Source organism: Myotis lucifugus, unplaced genomic scaffold, assembly GCF_000147115.1.
Source record: "Myotis lucifugus unplaced genomic scaffold, Myoluc2.0 scaffold_125, whole genome shotgun sequence".
NCBI lineage: Eukaryota > Metazoa > Chordata > Mammalia > Chiroptera > Vespertilionidae > Myotis > Myotis lucifugus.
The window spans coordinates 509,578-531,283 of NW_005871173.1; the positions used below are offsets into that span (position 1 = coordinate 509,578).

Genomic DNA, 21,706 nt, shown 5'->3' on the forward strand with positions numbered 1-21,706 from the left:
ATAACACCTTGACACCCCACCCCCCCACCCCAGAGCCCTGCTACCCAATGGATTGCCCATGAACCAGTCAGTAGCCTGGGATCCCTGAGAGCTTCTAGAAAGGCAGAAACTTAAGCTCCACCCAGGTCTTAATGCATGCTAGTCACGTGAGAAACTTGTTAAAAGCACACATTTCTCAGATTCGGAGGCCTATGTTTCCTTTTACCAGGCACTTCCCACTGACACCACTGCAGGTGGTCCTTTTACCGCACTTTGAGAAACGCTGCGGGGGGCTGTGTCAATGGCACACAAGGGCTCAAAGAGGAGGGGTTTGGCTCCAAACGCACTTCACGACGCCTTGGCCTCTGATCCAAACCAAAAAGGGCTGCAACTAAGTGAAGAGCTTCACACTCGGGGACAGTGCAGACACCCGGCCAGCGGCTCAGTGGGAAATGCCGACGGAGCGTCCGGAGCATGTTTTGCATCCCGATTCCTCGGCCCGGCCCTTACCGTGCAGCAAGGGCTCGGTCTCCCGCAGCTCCCGCTCCTTCTCGCTCAGCAGTTTGGCCACGGCCAGCAGCTCAGGCCCCCTGGGGGCCTGCAACTGGGACTGAGACTCCGCCTGGCGCTCCAGGAAGGTGCGCAAGGGCCCGCCGCGGGCGAACAGCTCCTCCACCGGCAGGCCCCCGCAGCTCCGGTGCCGGCGGGCCGGGGGCCACGGGCCGGGCGCGCCCAGAGACCCCGCACAGCACCCCACAGGGAGGCGCGGACCGCATCGCTGAGCCGACACGGCCCCGGCTGACCCAAAACCGGGAAAGTCCCCTCCCTCCCGAGTCTCGCGACAGGCGCGCGGGGGTTTTGGCAATAGGGGGCGCGAGCTGAGGGGAGCCCCGGCCCCAGGACACCCCGCCGGGTTTAAAGGGCCTCCCGGAACTTCCGGCCAAATCTTTAAATGCCGCAATAGTCCCAGAGGCCGGAAGTTGAGGGGGCGGAGCGGAAGTTGGTGGGGGTGGGTCCCGGAGACCTCGGGCTCCTCCTCTGAGCGCTGGGTTGTAAACGCCTCCTTGAACTTGGCTGGCGCGGCGGGTGAGCAGGTCAGCGAGGGGGAAAGTCGCAGGTCGCCACTCGGTCTCCTGACGTCGAGGGTTTTCTGGCAGCGCATGGGGTGCAGTCTCACGTTCGCACCGAGGCTGAGGTCACCGCGAAGGAAGCGCCCGGGCCAGCCTGGCCTTGCGTTTCAAAGATCGAATTGTTTGGAAATAGGGCGAGAGCTGACCTTTTTTTAGGTTTTTTTTTTGTCCGTCGGTGGATGAGGCTCATACTAATTAGGACATGGCAAGAGTGCTGGAAGGCAACCAAGGAGCGATCTCGCAAAATCTTCCTTCCGGTCCCTTATCTGCCTTGGAACTTGCTCCCGGAGGCCTTCCTTCCTCGCCAGTCTCCCGCGGCCCGTTCACACTTACTCCTTAGCTGCTTTGTAAGGAGGTTGTGATGCCGGTTCCAGTCAACCACAGGGAACAGCCTCCAGAGCCTGACCCCGTGGCCTGTTCCCCAGCCTCCCCCCAAAACTCTAGACAGTGGGTTGGGGCGGGGAATGCTGAATGGACCTTTGCACAGCCCACCGGAGGAGTGCCTCTGAGGGGGAAAATACCTGGCTTGCAAGGGCCTAACACTCCATCCGGGAACTCCCACGATCTCATTCTTACAAAACGAGCTCGCATTGCCTCTATGCCAGCGGTTCTCAACCTGTGGGTCGGGACCCCTTTGGGGGTCGAAGGACCCTTTCACAGGGGTCGCCTAAGACCATCGGAAAACACATATATAATTACATATTGTTTTTGCGATTAATCACTATGCTTTAATTATGTTCAATTTAAAACAATGAAAATACATCCTGCATATCAGATATTTACATTACGATTCATAACAGTAGCAAAATTACAGTTACGAAGTAGCAACGAAAATAATTTTATGGTTGGGGGGTCACCACAACATGAGGAACTGTATTAAAGGGTCGCGGCATTAGGAAGGTTGAGAACCACTGGTCTATGCATTCCTTAGCTCCACATACAAATGCAAAGTGAGTGGAAGAATGAGATGCATCTCCAAGTACAAGGCAAAAAATATGTTTTGCTACTTCAAAGCTCCAACTAATCACCTTAATTATTTATCTCAGTTTGAATGTGCATTCCAGCCACACTATAAAATTGTTTTCCTTTAAAGTAGTGGTTGAAATCCATCTTAATTCTGGTCCGATGCACAACAGGACTGATCAAATTGTTTATATCTCTATTAGGAACAGTTATTTCCCAAGTCAAAACTTTGAGTTCTTTTTTTTTTAACCACAGAAATGGTGGGAGTCATTTGAACTCAACATGATAAATCTCTCAGCTAAATTCTCAAAACAAGTCATTTCGAGAATATACTTTTATTTGTAAAAGGTGCAAAAATAACCTTATGGAACAATGTAAAGAATCTAGTCAGAAATTATTTTCCCACGGATGTGTAAGCAATTTAAGTAATATAAATAGGTGTATGTTTTACTCCTATGTTAAACCAATGAGGAAACAGTAACTTGTTAAGGATATATTGGTGGATTCTTTATTGATTCAAAACATTTTTAAAGTCAGTGTAATGCATGTGCATTTTACAGTAATATCCATAGGTTCACACAATATGGTCAAATGAAAACAGCTGTAATTTGATTTACTTTGAAAACTCAAATATACATAGTTTGAGACTTCTAAGTTTTCTTACATTATTGTCATGCTCAAATTCTATTACATTTGAAAATGCTAGCATTTTCAGTGTCTATTATACATAGGTAAAATGATAAAATAGACTCAAGAAAGAGGAAACAAAACCCAAAACTTAAATGGGAGGAAAAATAATCTAGATTATCTATTCAGTTTGTAGGTACCTACAGTTATTCTGGCTTTACAAAATAACCAAGCATGGTATCTCTTAAATTGTATTCATGTATTCACAATTTCTTTATGGCCAACTAATATTGGTGGGCTCCAAAATAAGGATATAGATTACTAAGTACAATGAACATGGTAGTAAAAAAAATGACATATGTTCAATATGATAAATTTTACAGAACCAATCACATTTAAATTATTTTTTATATTTAGCAAATATACTAAAATCATATACAAGAAACTGTGTTTATGACAAATAGGTTAAAGCAAGGGAAAAAATCAAGTCTTTTACATTATTTCAATATTCAGTGTTTATTGTTCATTGGAGGGCAGTATAGAAAAACTCAGCAAAATAATTATCAGTTTAAAGTACCTACTATGACAATTAGTAAGACTAACATCTTTACTACCAAAGAGATGTAGAGGATTAAGGTAATTATACTATTTTTAAGGAAAAAAATCACTTTCCCCTCCATTAAATAAGTATTCAAGCTAACACTGTTTAGGAATTTTTCCATTTCACTTTTCAGTTCATTGTATTTTCTTCATAGTACTTGTTAGCAGTCATTTAATGGAACCTAACAGCACTGCTGAGGAATCTGCTCATAACTTTTTTTAGCTCAATATAAATGACCAATAAATTTACATGCAATAATATCTCTTAAAAATCTATTACTTTACAGTAGAGAAACCTGACAAACACTACCTCAGCCAGATGATCAAAGTCAACATCACCAGTGATAAGTCATGACGGTGGTATGCACCTTTGATACCATGTGATATAAATGCCACTTTACTTCTGGGGTCTTCCTTCCCCAAATGGTAACACCTATCTAATCATGGGGGAGACATCAGACAAATTCCAATTGAGGAACATTTTTCAAAATGCTAGACCAGTGCTCCTTAAACCTGTCGAAGTCATCAAAAGCAAGAAAAGTTTGAGAAACTGTCACAGCTAAGAGGAGCCTAAGGACACACGATGACTAATGTAATGTGGTATCTTGAATGGGATCCTGAAACAGAAAAAGGTAAAAACTAAGGGAATCTGAAGTGTAGACTTAATGCACGGATATTGGTTTTTTATGTGACAGATATCTCATGGGTGTGCTGTACATGGAACCTTTCTGTACTATCTTTGCAGTTTTTCTGTAAACTTGAAATTATTCAAAAATAAAATGTTAATGCTAAATTTTATGAGCATACAAATACATTCTTTTATTTTCCTAGTAAAATTAATTTTAAAATCATACTACTCTAATATTAAAAAACGCTTTCTATTCCATGTTGATATCAATGTTTTCTAATGGCCAATCTCATAACAATTTTACTTCTACCCCTCCACCCACATATATATTTGGCAAATTATTTGATATTTGTATTCTCCCCATTCTTGTAAATGATTTCTTTTTTAAACTATGATTTAAACCTATATTATACACACACATCTAACCATATGTATCTCCATGTGTGTGATTTTTTTTCTTAATTGTAGATTCAGAGTGATGTTAGTGAACTGAAAACAGTGATTTTGAATCACATTATTGAACAAAGCATGACATTCATATAGTCCTCCATCTGAAAATAATCTTGGTTGTATTTTTTGGATGAATAACTAAATAATACTTTTAAAGTATGGTTTGAAAAAAATATGGAAATGCATTAAAATGGCATTTAGTGTATACATTCTTGAAAAATGAGAATTTTTATTGAGCTGGAAACTTTGTTAAAATAACACTTTATCCATGTTTATTTCATTTCTTTCTTATGACCATCATAGAGAGAATATTCTGCATTTGAAATGAGGAAACATGCTCAGGATACATGGTTTGCCCAGTCACAGGACAGAAATCAAATTTGTAATTAAAGCTTCATATTTGTAAATAAAACTCGACAACCTGTTGTGTGTTGCAAGGATATTATTAAGAATGTTTCAGGGAACATCTAAAACAAGTTTTTGGTATCAGTTTTATTGATAAATATTTTCAGTTGTAGCAAGTGAGGAATAGCTAAAATTTTTACAGATTTAATATTATTTTCTCAGGAGAACTAACATTGTATATTGGTCAGAAATTTATAACGATCTGAAAAGAGCACATAAATAGAAGCCTTTGCAAAAGTACACTTTGAAAATTAACCATTATAACTATCAACATAAATACACAGGCCAGAAGATTTTCTGGAAATAGCTTGACCACCTTTCACAATAATTTGCCAATGTATGCAGTGCAGAATTTTCAAAATTCATGTTTCATAGGGTACTATTTAAAGGCATTTTAGATCTAGGAAATTTAGGTGGCATTCACAAGGTTCTTATTTTATTTTCTGATTGTACATTTTTTCCTCGATGCATCTGATATATTGTATTTTTTGCAAATGTAATTTGTCACAATTACAATGACTTATTTTTTTCAGCATAAGTTAAAAGTGTATAGGAAAATAGATAAATTAAAAATTAAGAATCAGATATTATTTTAAATCAGATTAAAATGGTGAAAATGTATTTTTGCCCCTAATAAATAAACATTATCTACCTATTTCTATAGTCCTTTTGCAAAACTGAATTATCAGGTAAAAATAGGATAAACATTTCATTCTGTAAATAAGAATCTAGGCAACGTTAAAGGATACTTACTATTAACCACCCCATGCACCATGACCAAATATCAGAACTGGTCATCCTATGTACAGATTTTAAGATTTAAAAAAAGACCACATTATGGTCTTGATTTTTGCACTGAATAACATTGACATCAAAATTCTGTTTTGCTATAGTTGTTCATATGCCAGTGCACCTACTGCGCTTACAGCTGCCTTGTAACACTGTTGGGGTATCTATATTACCTTTGGGTAACATAATTATTATCTCTAGTAAGGAAGAAGTGTCACCCATCCATTACTAGTGTGATCTATATGCAAGATCCACCTCTGGCTCTCCAGTTTATTCCTATATATTCATATATAATCTATATCCTCTACTTTTCTTTCCATCATAGGCACTATAGAAAAAGCATTAACCTCTTTCTGTGCGCATTAGCAGATTCTAACAGTATACAAAGAGATCTTGGCAATCTGAAACACATGTGTACCTTCTAAAGTGCTCATTTTTCCTCAGGGAGGAATTCACTCACTGGGAAAGTCTAATTCTAACAAAACAAATATTGTGCTCTTGGAATGGTAGCATAGACACCATTTGAGGGCATTTGTTTGTTTGTTTATTATAGCTCTGTAATTAAAGCAAATTTGTAGAGTTTCAAATATACAGACATACTCTTAGATAGAAACTTTAAACATTTTGAAATTAAATGAGTAACCCTCCCCTCCCTCCAAAGTAGGAATTTAGCACAGAAATGCTACATAGCATGGTTAGGGACATCTGATGTGTAAAATCTACTCTAGAATCATTCTCAAAACAACTTCCTAATCAGGTTTCAAAAGGATATACTAACTTCAAAATCTGTATTCTACAAATGCCCACGTTACAGATCAGGACTCTTTATAAGGGCCCTTATCTTTTACTTTTGGTAAAATATTAAAAGTATTGTCAAACAGACAATTCATCTAAGAACCCAAAGTATCTTATAAAGATAACTTACGACTAGCAGGTCACCATCATATATAGTAACAACAAGAATATAAAGTGTACATTTAAAAGATTGATGCATGCAGTATATCATAATATAGTACATATTTTCTAGTCATGTGCACCAATTTATTGTGCTTCAAACACAGCAACAAGTATGATATTACAACATATATGTGTATACATCATAGTAGCATAATAAACTCAATTCTAACCAAAAAATTAAATAATTCAGGAACATTAGAACTTCACAATAGAAGCGATGATTCTTTTAGGTTTTTCTTCACTCTTTAGGAAAAAAATACGACTTTTTGTAAACATCTTTATCATTTTTCAACATATTACTGAAAACTATTATTCAAATAGTAAATATCTAATTGACATGGATAAAGTATGTCTAAACACACTAACACTTTCAGACAAAAACAGGCATTTGTTAAAAGAAATTATCATTATAAATATTTTCTATCTTGTATTTTAAGTACATTTCCATAAATAATGTGTTTAAAAGTGCTGAATATGATAGGATAGTCAGCAACGCCAGTGTAAACAGAACATTTTTGTTTTCTACTCTTCAAACATTTTTTAAAATCCCATTTTGTTAAACACTGCAACAGTTAAAATATTTGCATAGGGAATAGATAATAGCCCTTTTAAACGTATCTCCTGAATCCTATATAAATTAGAAAATTAAATTCACTTAAAAAAACAATTCTTAACATGTTTTAAGTTTATGGAAAAAGAAACTTACAAAGCCAACCTTTCAAGTAAAATAAAATTTGAAAAGAAAACCCAAACTTATTTTTTTAATGTTTAATAAATTAAAAAATGAGAGGTAGTTAAAAATGACAATGAAAACCTATAATTTTAATATCATCCTTAATATAAGGCCAGTATTTTCATTGGATATAAATATTTTTAAAACTTTCATTTTAGGCTACTCAATATTATATTTAATAAGTGTAAGATTAAAAAAATAGCCTCCAGGGTATATTAATATTTAAATGTAACGTCTTGATATAAATATGACTCTGACTTTTTTGTGTTGGTGCACAATAGGATACTGTTTTCTTGAATGTCAAAAAGTGCATGCCAATATCAGGCAAGTTTTTTGTCTTAAAGATTTAGTGAGACTTTAAAAAATTATATGGCAGCTAGGAGATTTGAGCACTGTACTGCCTTTCAATTATGGATGAGAATTAATAGTTTGGTTTCAACATTTTTAAAATAAGTAATTCTTAAGATACTATGTGAAAACAGTTAAGGTCTGAAATAGAGAATTATCTTCTTTATAACCCTTATAAAACTTGTGTTGGTTAAAAACTTAGCTTTTCACTGGATTTCACTTTCAAGGAAAATATGCCACAGGGACAGATGTTTTTCATCAACATTTTTTATGATGCTACATGTAGGCATTCCTTTATTAGATCCTTTCCTTATATTTCAAAACTAAGTTATCAAGCTTATCATTTTTTCTTGCTAAAGTACATACATTACACAACTGTTTGAGAACTGGAGAGCCAGCCTTTAATAAATTAATTACAGTATTGGACATGTGATATATACATAGATTCATTTTCTTCTGTTACAATTAAAAACAATATCATTCTTTGATTTGTCATTGAGATAGAAGATCTTCAAATTATTTTGTGCTTTTTTTCTCTTTTCATCTTATTATTTTTTACACAATAAATGCTTCTGTAATAAAAATGCCACAGTTTTGGCAGTGAACAACCAGAGGAATCCCCCATTGGGATTTCCCAACAAACAGAGATAAATAGCTCTTTTTTCATGTACAGATATATTGGCTTCAAAATGAGTGTACTGAACACAGTATATAGCATGTTGAATACTATTGTTTACAATTTAAAAATTGGCTTTGTCTGTCTTAGATTATATTTAAAAACGCAAACTACAGCCAACTTTTTGGCAATTATTTCTGTAAGACCATATTGCACAAAAGTCCTTAAATACAGATATAAGTTATGTCATTGGATTAAATATTACAACAACTACATGGCAAATGAAGCAGTTTGACTTTGCACATGCAGTCTCTGGAAATACACTAGGAGACTGTTCATAGGACTACAAATACAGTTTGCTTGCAAGTAGAATGAGTGTTGAGTAAAACAAACTTAATTTGGCAATTCATTGTTTTATGTGGTATTTTCTCCAAAGTTAACCATGGATAACCTTGATAAAAATGGAGACAAAGACCATATGGTTTTATTTTCACAGTAGCCTGAGGAATGCTAAACTGTAGTTCTCCAGGAACTCCGTGTCTGATGTTATATGACAACTTTTATTTCCCATCCCAGCCCTCCAAAATGATTTCTTTAAGTGAAAATTAAGATTCAGAAGTAGAACTGGCAGTACTTTCAACAAATGACTTATATATTTGAGAGTTCAAAAACCTTGGAAAAGAATCTCTGTGCATTAAGGTATATATCTGAAGTTGGGCATCTTCATACATGTGAGGATTGGGATCCAACAGATTTCTATTGATCACCTCTCTAACTCGAGAGTCAAGACTGACCTAAAAAGAAATAAGAGCAATACATTAAATCATATTTTTTTTCAAATTTTCTCAATGAAATAACTAGAGGTTCATGACACTTCAGAGAAGTTCCAAAGAGTGAATCCAGCTACCTAAATCTTAAGGTTATCTTTTTCAAGGCTATATAACCTCGCATACTGTTCTCCATCAAAAATTGAACTAAAAAACAAAAAGCAAACAAAAAACCAAAACATTGTTTTTGACACTTTCTATTTATTGTTGGGGTAGCAGAGAATTCCCTCCTACTAGCATGTGACAGCTGGGGCGACCCTCTTTATGGAACAAGGTAGATATCTTGCAGAGCATAGTCCTCTGGAAAATATTGACATGTGTACCCAATGCTGATAGTTTCATATCCCAACAAGTTCTACTTTGTCAAGAGAAGGAAACCAGGAATGTGGAAGTTCCTAACAGAGCAGAACCACAGCAGAGATTCTCTATGTCTTAGGTCTACGTGGAAAGGCCTAGGAAACTATAATACAGTCCTTCCATCGGAATACAAGCAAAGATCTCTGTACTAAAGATTAAGCAGAGGCAGCTGCCGATTTCACAGCCACTCATGGTCTCCTTGACAAACCCAAAACCGGAAGTAACCTCGGGGTCTTTTAAAATTTCAATTATAAAAATGGGCAGAATTTTCCTTGGTCATATTGGTGGTACCCATCTGTTTATTTTTGTGGGTTCTTCTTTTTGTCCAAACTGTGATATGATTCTGACCAACCACTCAGAACTCATCTCCACTCGGTCCCCAGAGGCCACTGGCAGAGCATTTCTTCTTAACAAGTTTGTTAGGTCATTAGCCTACAGTACAGGAAAGTTCAAGACCAGGTCATGCTCTCTGGCCACCACATGGTTCGAGATGTGAGCTGTAAAAACTGCAGGCTGGATCTGTGAGTTTGCCACTGAAGACAGCCGGCTTACAGGGAAGGCCTTGTGATCCTACAGCGTGCTCTAGTTCGAGACAGTGAGGGTCTTAAGGAGCGCGTACCATCTGATAACTCTTAAAGAAAAAGAGTTAACTTCCTCTCTGTCCCGGTCTCCTTCACTGAAAACAAAAATTTCATATATACACTGTCACCTTAGCATCAGAGTCGGATTCAGGAACTACGGAATAAGAGGTTATGAGAATCTAAGATGGAACATTTCTTCCTTTCTTTTTAAAATTTTCTATTTTCCACCTAACAACAGTGTGTAGAGAGAATATTATGCAGATGCTATTAATTTCCCCCCTACTTTTCCATCTTGAGGCAGAATAGTCTATCTGCAGCTACATGGTGGGCTGTGTGAGGGGGAAAAAATCTGGGTTTTATGTAAATTTTGAAAGGATAATGTGTCAAGAGCATGGTTTTTAAACTTAGCTGGGCTTCATTCTAAAACGTTTTTTAACCCAATTATTTCACTTGATTTGCTAGCTTCAGAGAAGAGATCCGATTTTGTGACCAGTGTTAAAGGTTCAGTGTCAGTATGGCTTGGGCTGGCCATTGTGCTATATTCTTCTTGGAGATGAATCATAGCACCAGAGCCCATTCTTCCTTGTCCTGGACCCAAAGATGTCACCATTCCTTGTTATTTGTCACCAGGTACTTGGTGTTGATTGATAACTGTTCCTGAAACGGGGCAGAACTGCTTGGTTGTCCTTTCCATGTAACTTAAACATAGTAATATGAGTCAAGTAATAGTCGAATGTAAAAAAAAAAAAGAGTAAGCTGAATAATTGCTTGAAGTGGAATCTCTGAAAGGAGAAACGTAAGTAGGAATTCAGAACACTCATTAATCAATATAATGTTATTTGAAAAACATACAGAAATTCTGTAAGTGATTCCGTCATCGTTTTTCCTCACTAAAGGCCAATCCTGTTGGAACGGGTAGGGCATATTGGTAAGGTAAGTGGAGAAAAATTAATCTCAGTAAGTACATGTTTGGGAACAGAACTAAGCTCTGCCCTGAAATGACACATTAGCAAAACCCTGCAAGAGGCAAACCATCACTGAGTCCTGATTGGTTTCCTCAGTCCTCACTGTTTTACAAGTAGTAGGGCACCCTGACCCACAGTTATGTCTCATGATGTACTCAAGTCTATACAAACCTTTCATATTTCTACCTAAATGTTTCATCACAATTAATTTTCCAAAGCTTTTTTTGTTCTGGCTTCTTGTCCCATCCACTGTTTCAATTACCCCCAGAGTTGGAAACAGTCCAAATGATGGACCACTCACATTCTGGTACCCCCAGATTTCTGAGCTCTACAGTCCATGTGGAACTGGGTTGATTGATACACCCTTGGGATTGCTATTATGGGAGGATTTGTTAGGAAACAGTGATCCATACTGAATTTCTGTGGTCTAGCTAGACCAACTTATAGAGAGAACAAAAATGAAACATCTCTTGGCTGATACACATATATATTCTTTGTCAGGAATTGTAAAAAGAAAGTGTTCTGTAATTATATCATCTGGGTTTTATTCTCTGTGTTATTGCCATATGAGGTGATCATCAAGTACAAAGTAACAAAAAGTACAGAAATGTTTCTCAGCTTTGTATTAAAAAATATCATTTGCGTTTCTACTTAACAGGAAAATGTTGGCATGGGAGTTTAAACTGGTTGATCTTATTCTGTAATGTGGTGTCATAATAAGGTGAAGTATTACCGAGTGCGCTCCACTGTTTTTATAAAAGGCGCTTTTACTTTCAAACTTGAGAACTTTTTGTTGCAATGGAGAAAGAAACGTTAGATTAGTGATAAAGAAAGAAGGTCGTTTATTTCTGAAACAATAACATAGTTGAATATAGTATAACATTTTTTCAGTAGCTGGAATGATATTAATTATCTTTTTTTAATCTTAAGATAGAGAAATAAAATAACTTGCTAAATAGAGAAAGTAGTACCATTCAATGTTTAGTAATCTACAACAAAAGCACATTTGCTATTTCCATATGAAAAGCAAAATATTTAGGAAGATCCAAGATGGCTGTGATGTGGGTGAAGCTACACTTACCTTCTCTCAGCCAAACTGGAATCACAACTAAAATATAGAGCAATCAACCTGAATAACCAACTGAAGACTAGCTGAAGAGAAGTCTTGTGACCAAGGATTTACAGAAGAAGCCACACCAAGACTGGTAGGAAGGGCCGAGACATGAAAAGGGCTGGCTCTGCTCCCATGAGTGGTGGCTGAGCTTCCAGAGGGATATCTCAGCTGCATAGGTTCCCTCTGAGAAGCATGGGGTCCCCAAACCAAGCGGGGCTCCCCAGCCCACAGCACCTGAGCAAGGAAGAGGTACACATAATGTCTAGTTGTGAAAATGGCAGAGATTTTTTCTGCCAGGGGAGATGGGAGTCTGCTAGAGACACAGGTGTCCTTTTAAAGAACCAACACACAAAATCTCATCTGCAGCCATTCACACTGGGATTCTACCGAGGGAAGGAAGAGTGGACTGGAGTCACAATAGAACAGACTGGGTGTTGTGGCTCCGGGGAGAGATCTGAAGGGACAGCCACCAGGATCCCTGTGCTGAGTCCCTCTCCCACACCACAGAGGCCATCTTTCTTGGGTGGGGCACTCCCCTTCAAATGGCATCAGCCTGGGGGAACATAATAGCCCCACCCTCTGAAATTCATGTTGCCCCACACTATGGAGCATGTCCCTGCTGAGAAGTCTATTACCAAGGATTTACAGAAGAAGCCATATCAAGACTGGTAGGAAGAGCAGAGACATGAAAAGGGCTCGCTCTGCTCCCATCCATGTGTCAGCTGCCTGGGCCAGGGTATACAGGTCTGGGCAGACTCAGGGGGTGTCAGTGATTGAATGGTATAGCTTTGGGGTGGGGTGGGGTTATTCTTCTCACTTACCCATGAACTACACTGGTGCCTCCCCTCTTGTGAGAGCCACTAGACCAGCGGTTCTTAACCTGTGGGTCGTGACCCCTTTGGCGGTCGAACGACCCTTTCACAGGGGTCGCCTAAGACCATCCTGCATATCAGATATTTACATTATGATTCATAACAGTAGCAACATTACAGTTATGAAGTAGCAACGAAAATAATTTTATGGTTGGGTCACATTTAAAGGGCCAGAAGGTTGAGAACCACTGCATTAGTCCCACTCCCTGGGCTCCCATTGGACCACCCTACCAACTCATGGTGACTCCACCCTGGAGAGGTCTGGGCAGAATCTGGGAAAGGCTGAGTTGTGTGGTTCTGGGAAGGGGCCACAATCCCCATCTCCCTCCAGGTCTGACCAGCACCTCTTCCTCATGAGAGAAACACTAACCCCATCCTCCTGATTCCCAGGGGCCCTGCCCTGCTGAGATAAGGCTCCTGGCAGACTCTGGGACAGACTGAGTTGTGTGTCTCTAGGACAGAGTCATTCTTCCCTTGGAAATGAAGAAGTAAAAATGTCAATATTTGCAGATGACGTGATACTGTATGTAGAGAACCTTAAAGATGCCACCCAAAAACTACTAGAACTGATAAATTAATTCAGTAAAATAGTAGGATACAAGATAAATATCCAGAAATCAGTTGCATTTTTTATACAATAATAATAATATATGTCCTTGGGCCAGAGAGACAAAAGAAAAAATAAACAAATGGGACTACATCAACCTAAAAAGTTTTGGCACAGCAAAGGAAACTATCAAACAAAATGAAAAGACAACCTACTAACTGGGAGAACATATTTGCCAGTGATACATCTGATAAGGGGTTTATATACATACTTTGTAAAATTTTATATAACTCAACACCAAAATAACAAACAATCCTATTAAAAAATGGGCAAAGGACCTGAATAGACTCCTTTCCAAAGTGGACATACAGATAGCCAATAGACATATGAAAACACACTCAATGTCACTATTCATCAGAGAAATGCAAATTAGAACCACAATGAGATATCACCTCACAACTGTCAGAATGGCTATCATTAATAAATCAACAAACAACATGCATTGGCAAAGATGTGGGGAAAAGGGAACCCTTGTGTACTGGTGGTGGGAGTGCATATTGGTGCAGCCTCGAAAAATAAAAAATGGAACTACCTGATTCAGCAATTCCAATTCTGGGAATATATCCAAAGAAACCTGAAATACTAATCTGAAAGAATATGTGCACCCCTATGCTCATTGCAGCATTACGTACAACAGCCAAGATCTGGAAGCATCCCAAGTGCCTATCTTTAAAGAAGTAGATTAAAAAACTAGAGTACATTTACACAATGGAATACTACTCAGTCGTAAAAAATAAAGAAATCTCACCTTTTGAGACAGCATGTATGGATCTGAATACCACATGCTAAGTGAAATAAGCCAGTCAGAGAAAGACAAGTAATATATGATCTCGCTTATATGTAGAATGTAATGTACAAAATGGACTAACAAACAAAATAGACACAGACTCATAGATATAAAACAGACTGACAGCCGTCAGAGGGGAGGCGGGGTTTGTGGGGCTGGGTGAAAAAAGGTGAAGGGATTGAGCAAAAAAGAAAAGAAAAGAGAACAAAACAAACTAGTTGACACAGACAATAGTACGGTGATTACCAAAGGGAAAGGGGAATGAGGGGGAGGTAGAAGATTGTAGGGGGGGGGGGGTGTGATGGATGGTAATGGAAAGGAGACTTGGCTTTGGGGTGGTGAACGCACAATACAATATACAGATGAGGTATGATAGAATTGTACACCTACATAATTTTATTAACCAATGTCCAATTTAACTCCAATAAATTCAATTTAAAAAGCTAAAAATACCAACTCACTGAGATCCACACAGTCTTACACTAAATCTGTACGCCCCCTCCCCCTCCCAGCTGCAGTATGTGTAAAAGGTGTTCCATAAATACATACAGGATGATGAAAAAAATGAAATATTTACCTTCATATCTGGTTGTTTGTTTGAAAAGGTTGTCGAAAGGAGTGTAGAGAGGTCAAATAACAAGGACAAACCCCGTGGGTCTAACAATCTATAGTTCCGTCTTGTGGCATCTCTGTGCTTCAGACTGTGGAGCATCTCTAACACAAGCGAGTGGGAGTGGCTCCCAGCATGGGTGCTGAGCCATCGTCCCCCTAGGACTCAGGAATGACTGGATGGCTTACGAGGCCATCGTGTGTGGGGTCCAGTGCAGGAGGGACTGAGGAGTTTCCTGTAAAAGCTCATTCTACAGGAACAGAGAGTTAAGTAGCACAGACAGAGCTGCCCTTGGGCCATGGAAATTCTTTTCTGAGTCCTCAGGGACTGGCATCTAAGTGGCAGAAAGGAGGGGTACAGTGCAGCAATGACAGAGTTTAAGTGGGACGGGGCACAAGACAGCGCCGGTAGGTTTGGCAGGATTTAACTGGCAGTGTTATTAGCCGTGCTGGAGACGTGGGCAGTGTTGAGAGGTGGCAACGGAAGCTCTGAAAAGGCATCGGTGACTTTGTGACAGGCCTCAGTGAACTTGGAAGCTTTCATTCCCACGGGGAGTAGGAGACAGGCAAGAAGAAAAGCAAGTGACTTGCACATACAAAAATATCCATTGGCAACTCCACCAACTAGTTGGGAGAAAAAGGTAATGAGAGCTAAAGGTTCAACATGAATGTGGAGGTAAAGGGAAGAAGGATGAAGACTAATCTTGCCAGTGTGGGTTGGGAGCACCTGGCTCACACTATGTTCTATACCATGCCTATTCCTACCAGCTTTCCTACCCTATGGAGGAGAACATTAAGATAGATGAATACTGCCCGGCTGGTGTGGCTCATGGTTGAGTGCTGACCTATGAACCAGAAGGTCATTGTTTGATTCCTGGTCAGGGCACCTGCCTGGGTTGCAGGCTCAGTCCCCAGTGTGGGGTGTGCAGGAGGCAGCCGATAAACGATTCTTTCTCATCATTGATGTTTCTATCTCTCTCTCCCTCTCTCTTCCTCTCTGAAATCAATAAAAAAATATATATTTTTAAAAAAGATAAATGATTACTGCTAAAAGGGAGCACACCAAGTTTTGGTGATGCCTTGCTGTGCTAGCCATTAAGATGCAATAGACATTTTGACTAATTTTTGGCAGAATTACACTAAAATGATGAATTTTCACTGAAAGTACTTTTTCCTCATAGACACCCCTCATTAAGCAAGTTACGTTAATCCTTAGACAATTTTTTGCATATCATGATTAAGATCCTCCCATTTTTTTGCATTTTATTTTTAATTTTACTGAAGTTGTTTAATTTAGAATTCTTTTTTAAGTAAAATACTGAAAGATTTTTTTCTTTTTTGGTTATAAGTCCATATTAAATTTTACTGATTATAGCTTCTGTCCCTGGATATATTCATTTATAAATTTTATACATCTAAAGCAGTGGTTCTCAACCTGTGGGTCGAGATCCCTTTGGGGATCGAACGACCCTTTCACAGGGGTCGCCTAAGACCATCGGAAAACACATATATAATTACATATTGTTTTTGTGATTAATCACTATGCTTTAATTATGTTCAATTTGTAACAATGAAATTGGGGGTCTCCACAACATGAGGAACTGTATTAAAGGGTCGCGGTATTAGGAAGGTTGAGAACCACTGATCTAAAGAATAGCTGGTTCTCCCATCTGTTTTGAGAAATTTTTACCATGAGCACTTTTAGCCGTATTTTGTGTCGATTATTTCTACTGAAAACAATCACAGGCGTCAAACACTTGTTGGCATTCAGTTCTTGGAGCACAGATCATTGGTAGGATAAAGGGCAGTAGCCATATTCTTGCTAGGGTTTAATGATGGGACAGTTCACCTTGCTTGTCCAAGTTCAGGCATGCAGTGAAGGTTGCTATTTCTCATTTGCCTCAAGTTCTAAGGTGGGTTTCGTAGGAATCTATAGTCATGAAGAAAGCACTAGACAATGGAATATCTAACCAGCATGCTGTAGTCGGGAGAACACCGCATTTGGAATCAGAAAACCTTGGTCTTATGTTCTCTCTCCACAAGAATACAATTCTAATGTCCTTGAAGAGTCTGTTTTACTTTCTTGGGAATAAGTTTTCTTTGCTGTAAAATGATGCCATCTGTCCTACTGGCTAACATATTACTTTGAGACTCATATTGGAATAAAATAGTAAGACCATTGACCATTTCACCAACTACAAAGTTAACCCCAATGTAAGGTAACAATAATTGGCCATAAGTATGATGACACTTTTTTGATCAAACCCAATGTATTTAGACTTTGTAACAACTTGAATTTTATCTAATCAGAGTGACCTTACCCGACTACCCCTATTCTAAACTGCATCATTCGACCACTACCTCCACCATATGTGTATCACAATCTTTAGTCACTTGTTTTGGACATGATTTGTCTGTCTTCCAAAAATGTGTGCTCCATAAGGGATAGGCCAATGGTTTTTGTGTTGTTGTTCGCTATCATATTGCAGACAACTAGCCTGCGACCTGGCTCATAAGAAATACTTGATTAAAAAAAAAAGAAATACTTGATAATATGCATGCACTTGATAAAGTGTTTTTGAATGATAATATGCATGCGCAAAGAAATGAATTTAAGAAAATATAGTCAAATGAATCCTGTTTATAAAAACTGATGCAAATTATTGAAAATGCTAAATTCACATAGTTTTTTTTGAAAAGGAATATACATGTACACATAGAATCCACATGCCTATCACACATGCATTATTTTTAGATAATTCTAGTGTTTAGGTTTATTGCTTTTTCCTCCCAGGTAGCAATTGGAAATTTAGAATGAAATCAGAAAAAGCAAACAATTCTTTTTGCTATTAAAATTATCATGCAGATAGATTTCGTAGATTTTAGAGCTTTTTCCATACCATCACTTTATGAAACAAGTAAGCTGAGGCCGCAGAGCACTGAAGTGAGTTGCTTAGTGTCATTGGATGGTAAGTGGCAGATGACAGCCCTGGTTGAAGACAATGCCATCACTAAGGGAATTTGTAGATATCTACACACACATAGTTTTCATCAATTCAGATAAAAGTCTTACATTTGTTGCAGGGATTTATAATCATTTCTTTGTTCTATAACTCCTGCTGTTTATGGCTGGTAATATCTTCAAGCAGACTTTTTATTAAAGTTCTGTACTTTGTTGGGTTTGTCTTTTCAATACGTAATAAATATAAGCTGCCAGCAGCATCTGCCATCTGCTGCAGGGATGCCATTAGCCCGAAATTCCTCTTTACTGCCCCCATTTGTTTTTTTCTTTGAGGACACTGCATAAAAAAGAAAACTGAATTTTGAAGGAAATGCTATTTTTTATTTGTTTTTTTTAAAGTATATTTTTTTAATTTAAAATTTGGCCCGTCTCCTCTTAAAATGTATGCTATCGCAAGAAATGGTAGTTACATTGCCTCCTGACTGCAAACATCTATTTTACAACATAATGTTTGAATTATTAAAAATCCATAAACACGTGCTCTTAAAACAAACAATGCAATGCAATTTTCAGCATACTGGCTCCATGCAATAAATAAATCATATACATATGAATAATTGTAAAAATGTAGACTTTCTCTACATTTAACAAAGTGAAACATTATTAACTCAACCCAGTTGAGATAAAATGAAAGTCTAGTGAAGAAACATGAAGTTCTGGTTAAGAAGGAAATCCTGAGAATTTTTAGCATTTACTCACTACCACTTTATAAAGGATTCAGATGTTCTTGTTCTTAAAAATATTTGGAATAAAGGGAAGCAGTTACAGAATTTCAGAGGTAGAAAGGCCAGATTATCTAGCCCCTCAATGGGAAGAGATTCCGACCCCACTTGGTTTGTAGTGGCTGCTTGGAGAACAGTGTTGTGAGATGTTCTGAGGTTGAATCTGGGGACGCAGTTAGGAGGCCCAGGATTTATTAACCGTGTCATTTGGGGGAAGAATGGAGTAGCAGTCCAAGGGCCTTGCAGCTGCTGTTCCCGATTTGGTTTACTCCTCTCTGTGCCCCTTTTGAATTTAGTGAACTAATTTATCCAGGTCCCACAGGCAGGTGAAGCAGAGCCAGGACTAGAATTTGTGCACCCGCATACCAGTCCAGTGCTCCCACTACTGGCCAGTCAGGGCTGTCTTGATGCTACATGCTCTCTCTCCAGTGCAGGTTAACAAATTGTAAAGGGTGATAACTCAGTATTGTCAGACAATGGGTAATGTGTGGAGGCTGACTAGAAATTGATGAGTTTTTGCACAGAAAGGTCAGAGAGATGTAAGAGTTTGGAAAGGGCTCTGGGATAGCTACAACGGGCATGCTATACTGTACGTGTATCAGTGAGTTAAGCCATTTGACATGGCTCAAGCGTAAATATATACTATATCTACACTCTGGCTCAACACATAACTTTTTAACCATTGTCTTTTATAATTGCAGATGCCTAATGGTTTTGGTTTATTTGTTTTTGCTGAAAAACAATAATCAAATACAAGAGTAGGCAAAAGTAGGTTTACAATAATTAATAAATTATTAATACAAGAATAAACCCTGTGTTTCCTGTATGCACAACTGTAAATCCCCATTTTGACTATCCCTGTATGATTACTATGTTGACAGGAAAGCAATCAACTGGCTAAACAAAGGCACTTCATACAGTCCAAAACTTAGATTCTATGTTATGTTCTTTACAAGTCAGCATATTTATAAGTAACAATGATAAAAATTTAAATTTTACCCCCCCCCCCTCTCTGTAGTATTTTCAGGATATTAGAGAGTGAATATGACCTAATTACAGGTTTAAAAAAGTAAAGGAGAACATAGATATGACTATTACACTAAATATTAGTCTATTTAATTTAGCAAAGATTGTGTTTGTGATCAGGAAATATTATTTTAATGACTTGTGGGAAACTCAAGTTCAAATCTAAATTATGCTAGAACAAAACTCCATTACTCTCACAAAGAGAATGAAAATCCTATAGTTTATCTTTCAATAATCAATAACTATGATTTCGCTAAACTATGGCTCAAAGAAGAAGTAATTTTGTGAAAATTAAGTATTTTGCAAAGCTCCATCAGTGACATATGGAAATCAGGATCTGTGAGGACAATGGGAAAATGTTTCCTATAAAAAACTAAAAATTAGAAAATGTTGACTAAAGTAAAGGAACTATATATACTTATAACAGAAACTAAGTTTTCTTTCTATTAACATTATTTTAAAATGGAATAGTCAAATTTTAAGATAATATCTAGATAGTACAAAGGAATGGACTCAAAATCTAGGCAATTATCATTTTAAGATAACACATACTGAGTATTACATATTTTGGGAAGAGAAATGGATTGGGTAAGACTCTGTAATTATGTATAACTAGAGGCCCAATGCACAAAATTCCTTCAGCCCGGCCTGCACCCTCTCGCAATCCGGGACCCCTTGCTCCTAACGGCCTGCCTGCTCACTCCTTACTGCTTGTCTCCCGCTCCTCAGCACTGCCATGGTGGAGGGAGAGGCTCCCGCCACTGCCACTGTGCTCACCAGCCATGAGCCTGGCTTCTGGCTGAGCAGAGCTCCAGCTGTGGGAGCACACTGATCACCAGGGGGCAGCTCCTGCATTGTCTGTCCCCTGGTGGTCAGTACATGTCATAGCAACCAGTCGTTCTGGTTTTTCCACCATCACGGTTGCTGGGCTTTTATTATATAGTGCACAAAAATTTGTGCATTCGGGGGGGGAGAGGGGGTCCCTCAGCCTGGCCTGTGCCTTCTCGAAGTCTGGGACCCCTCAGGGGATGACCACCTGCTGGCTTAGGCCTGCTCCCTGGGGGATTGGGCCTAAGATGGCAATCAGACATCCCTCTGGCAGCCCGGCAGCCCTTGGGGGATGTCCACTTTCCAGCGGGGAGCAGACCTAAGCTGCAGTCAGACATCCTTAGCGCTGCTGAGGAGGCAGGAGGGGCTCCCACCACCACCGCTGTACTGGCAGCCATCAGTCTGGCTTGTGGCTGAGCAGAGCTCCTCCCATGTGAGAGTGCACTGACCACCAGAGGGCAGCTCCTGCATTGAGCGTCTGCCCCCTGGTGGTCAGTGCACGTCATAGTGACCAGTCATTCCCAGTCTTTCTGCTGTTAGGGTCAGTCTGCATATCACCCTTTTACTATATAGGATAGAGGCCTGGTGCACGGGTGGGGGCCGGCTGGTTTGCCCTGAAGGGTGTCCCGGATCAGGGTGGGGATCCCGTTTGGGTGCCTGGCCAGCCTGGATGAGGAGGTGATGGCTGTTTGCAGCTGGTCACACTCGCTTCAGGGTGGTGGTCTCCACTGGGGTGCCTGGCCAGTCTGGGTGAGGGGCTGAGGGCCGTTTTCAGGCTGCGGTGACTGAAGCTCCCAACCTCTCCTTTTTTTCTTTTTTTTTTAATTCTGGGATTTATTTACCTTCTATGGCTGTCACTGGAACTGAGAGCTGGCTTTAGCTCTGAGGCTCAGCTCCAGCTCTGAGACCTTGGCTGCTGAAAGCAGGTATCTGGGTTTGTTTGGCTTCTATAATTGAAAAACTGTTGCAGCTCCAGCTCTGAGGCCCGGCTGGCTGAAAGTAGGTTTCTGGGGTTTGTTTAGCTTCTATAATTGCAACATTGTTTCTTAGAGTGCAGCTCAGAGGCCGGCAGCGGCAGGCGGGGAACCTTGGCTTCCTCCATCACTGGAGCAAGCAAGCCTCCTGTTTGCTTCAGCTGCCTGGCTGCTGGCCGCCATCTTGGTT

The 21,706-nt window shown here is 39.2% G+C and overlaps 2 protein-coding genes and 1 pseudogene across 2 annotated transcripts in view; 1 reads left to right on the top strand and 2 right to left on the bottom strand.

Annotated features, from left to right (window-relative positions):
* MTRF1L (mitochondrial translational release factor 1 like) overlaps window positions 1–1,141 on the bottom strand; it is a 15,637-nt gene extending 14,496 nt beyond the window's left edge. The window contains 3 exon segments of the mRNA XM_023758217.1: window positions 490–691; window positions 694–814; window positions 936–1,141. Of these exon segments, the coding sequence (XP_023613985.1) occupies window positions 490–691; window positions 694–814; window positions 936–1,141 (529 nt within the window).
* A 6,719-nt stretch (window positions 1,142–7,860) lies between these two features.
* RGS17 (regulator of G protein signaling 17) overlaps window positions 7,861–21,706 on the bottom strand; it is a 67,423-nt gene continuing 53,577 nt past the window's right edge. Inside the window, exons 4-5 of the mRNA XM_023758218.1 lie at window positions 11,689–11,803; window positions 7,861–9,019 (exon numbers count right to left, since the gene is read on the bottom strand). Of these exons, the coding sequence (XP_023613986.1) occupies window positions 8,831–9,019; window positions 11,689–11,803 (304 nt within the window). The 3' untranslated portion in view covers window positions 7,861–8,830. The remainder of the gene's footprint in view (window positions 9,020–11,688; window positions 11,804–21,706) is intronic.
* On the top strand, window positions 9,308–10,159 carry LOC106697994 (annotated as a pseudogene).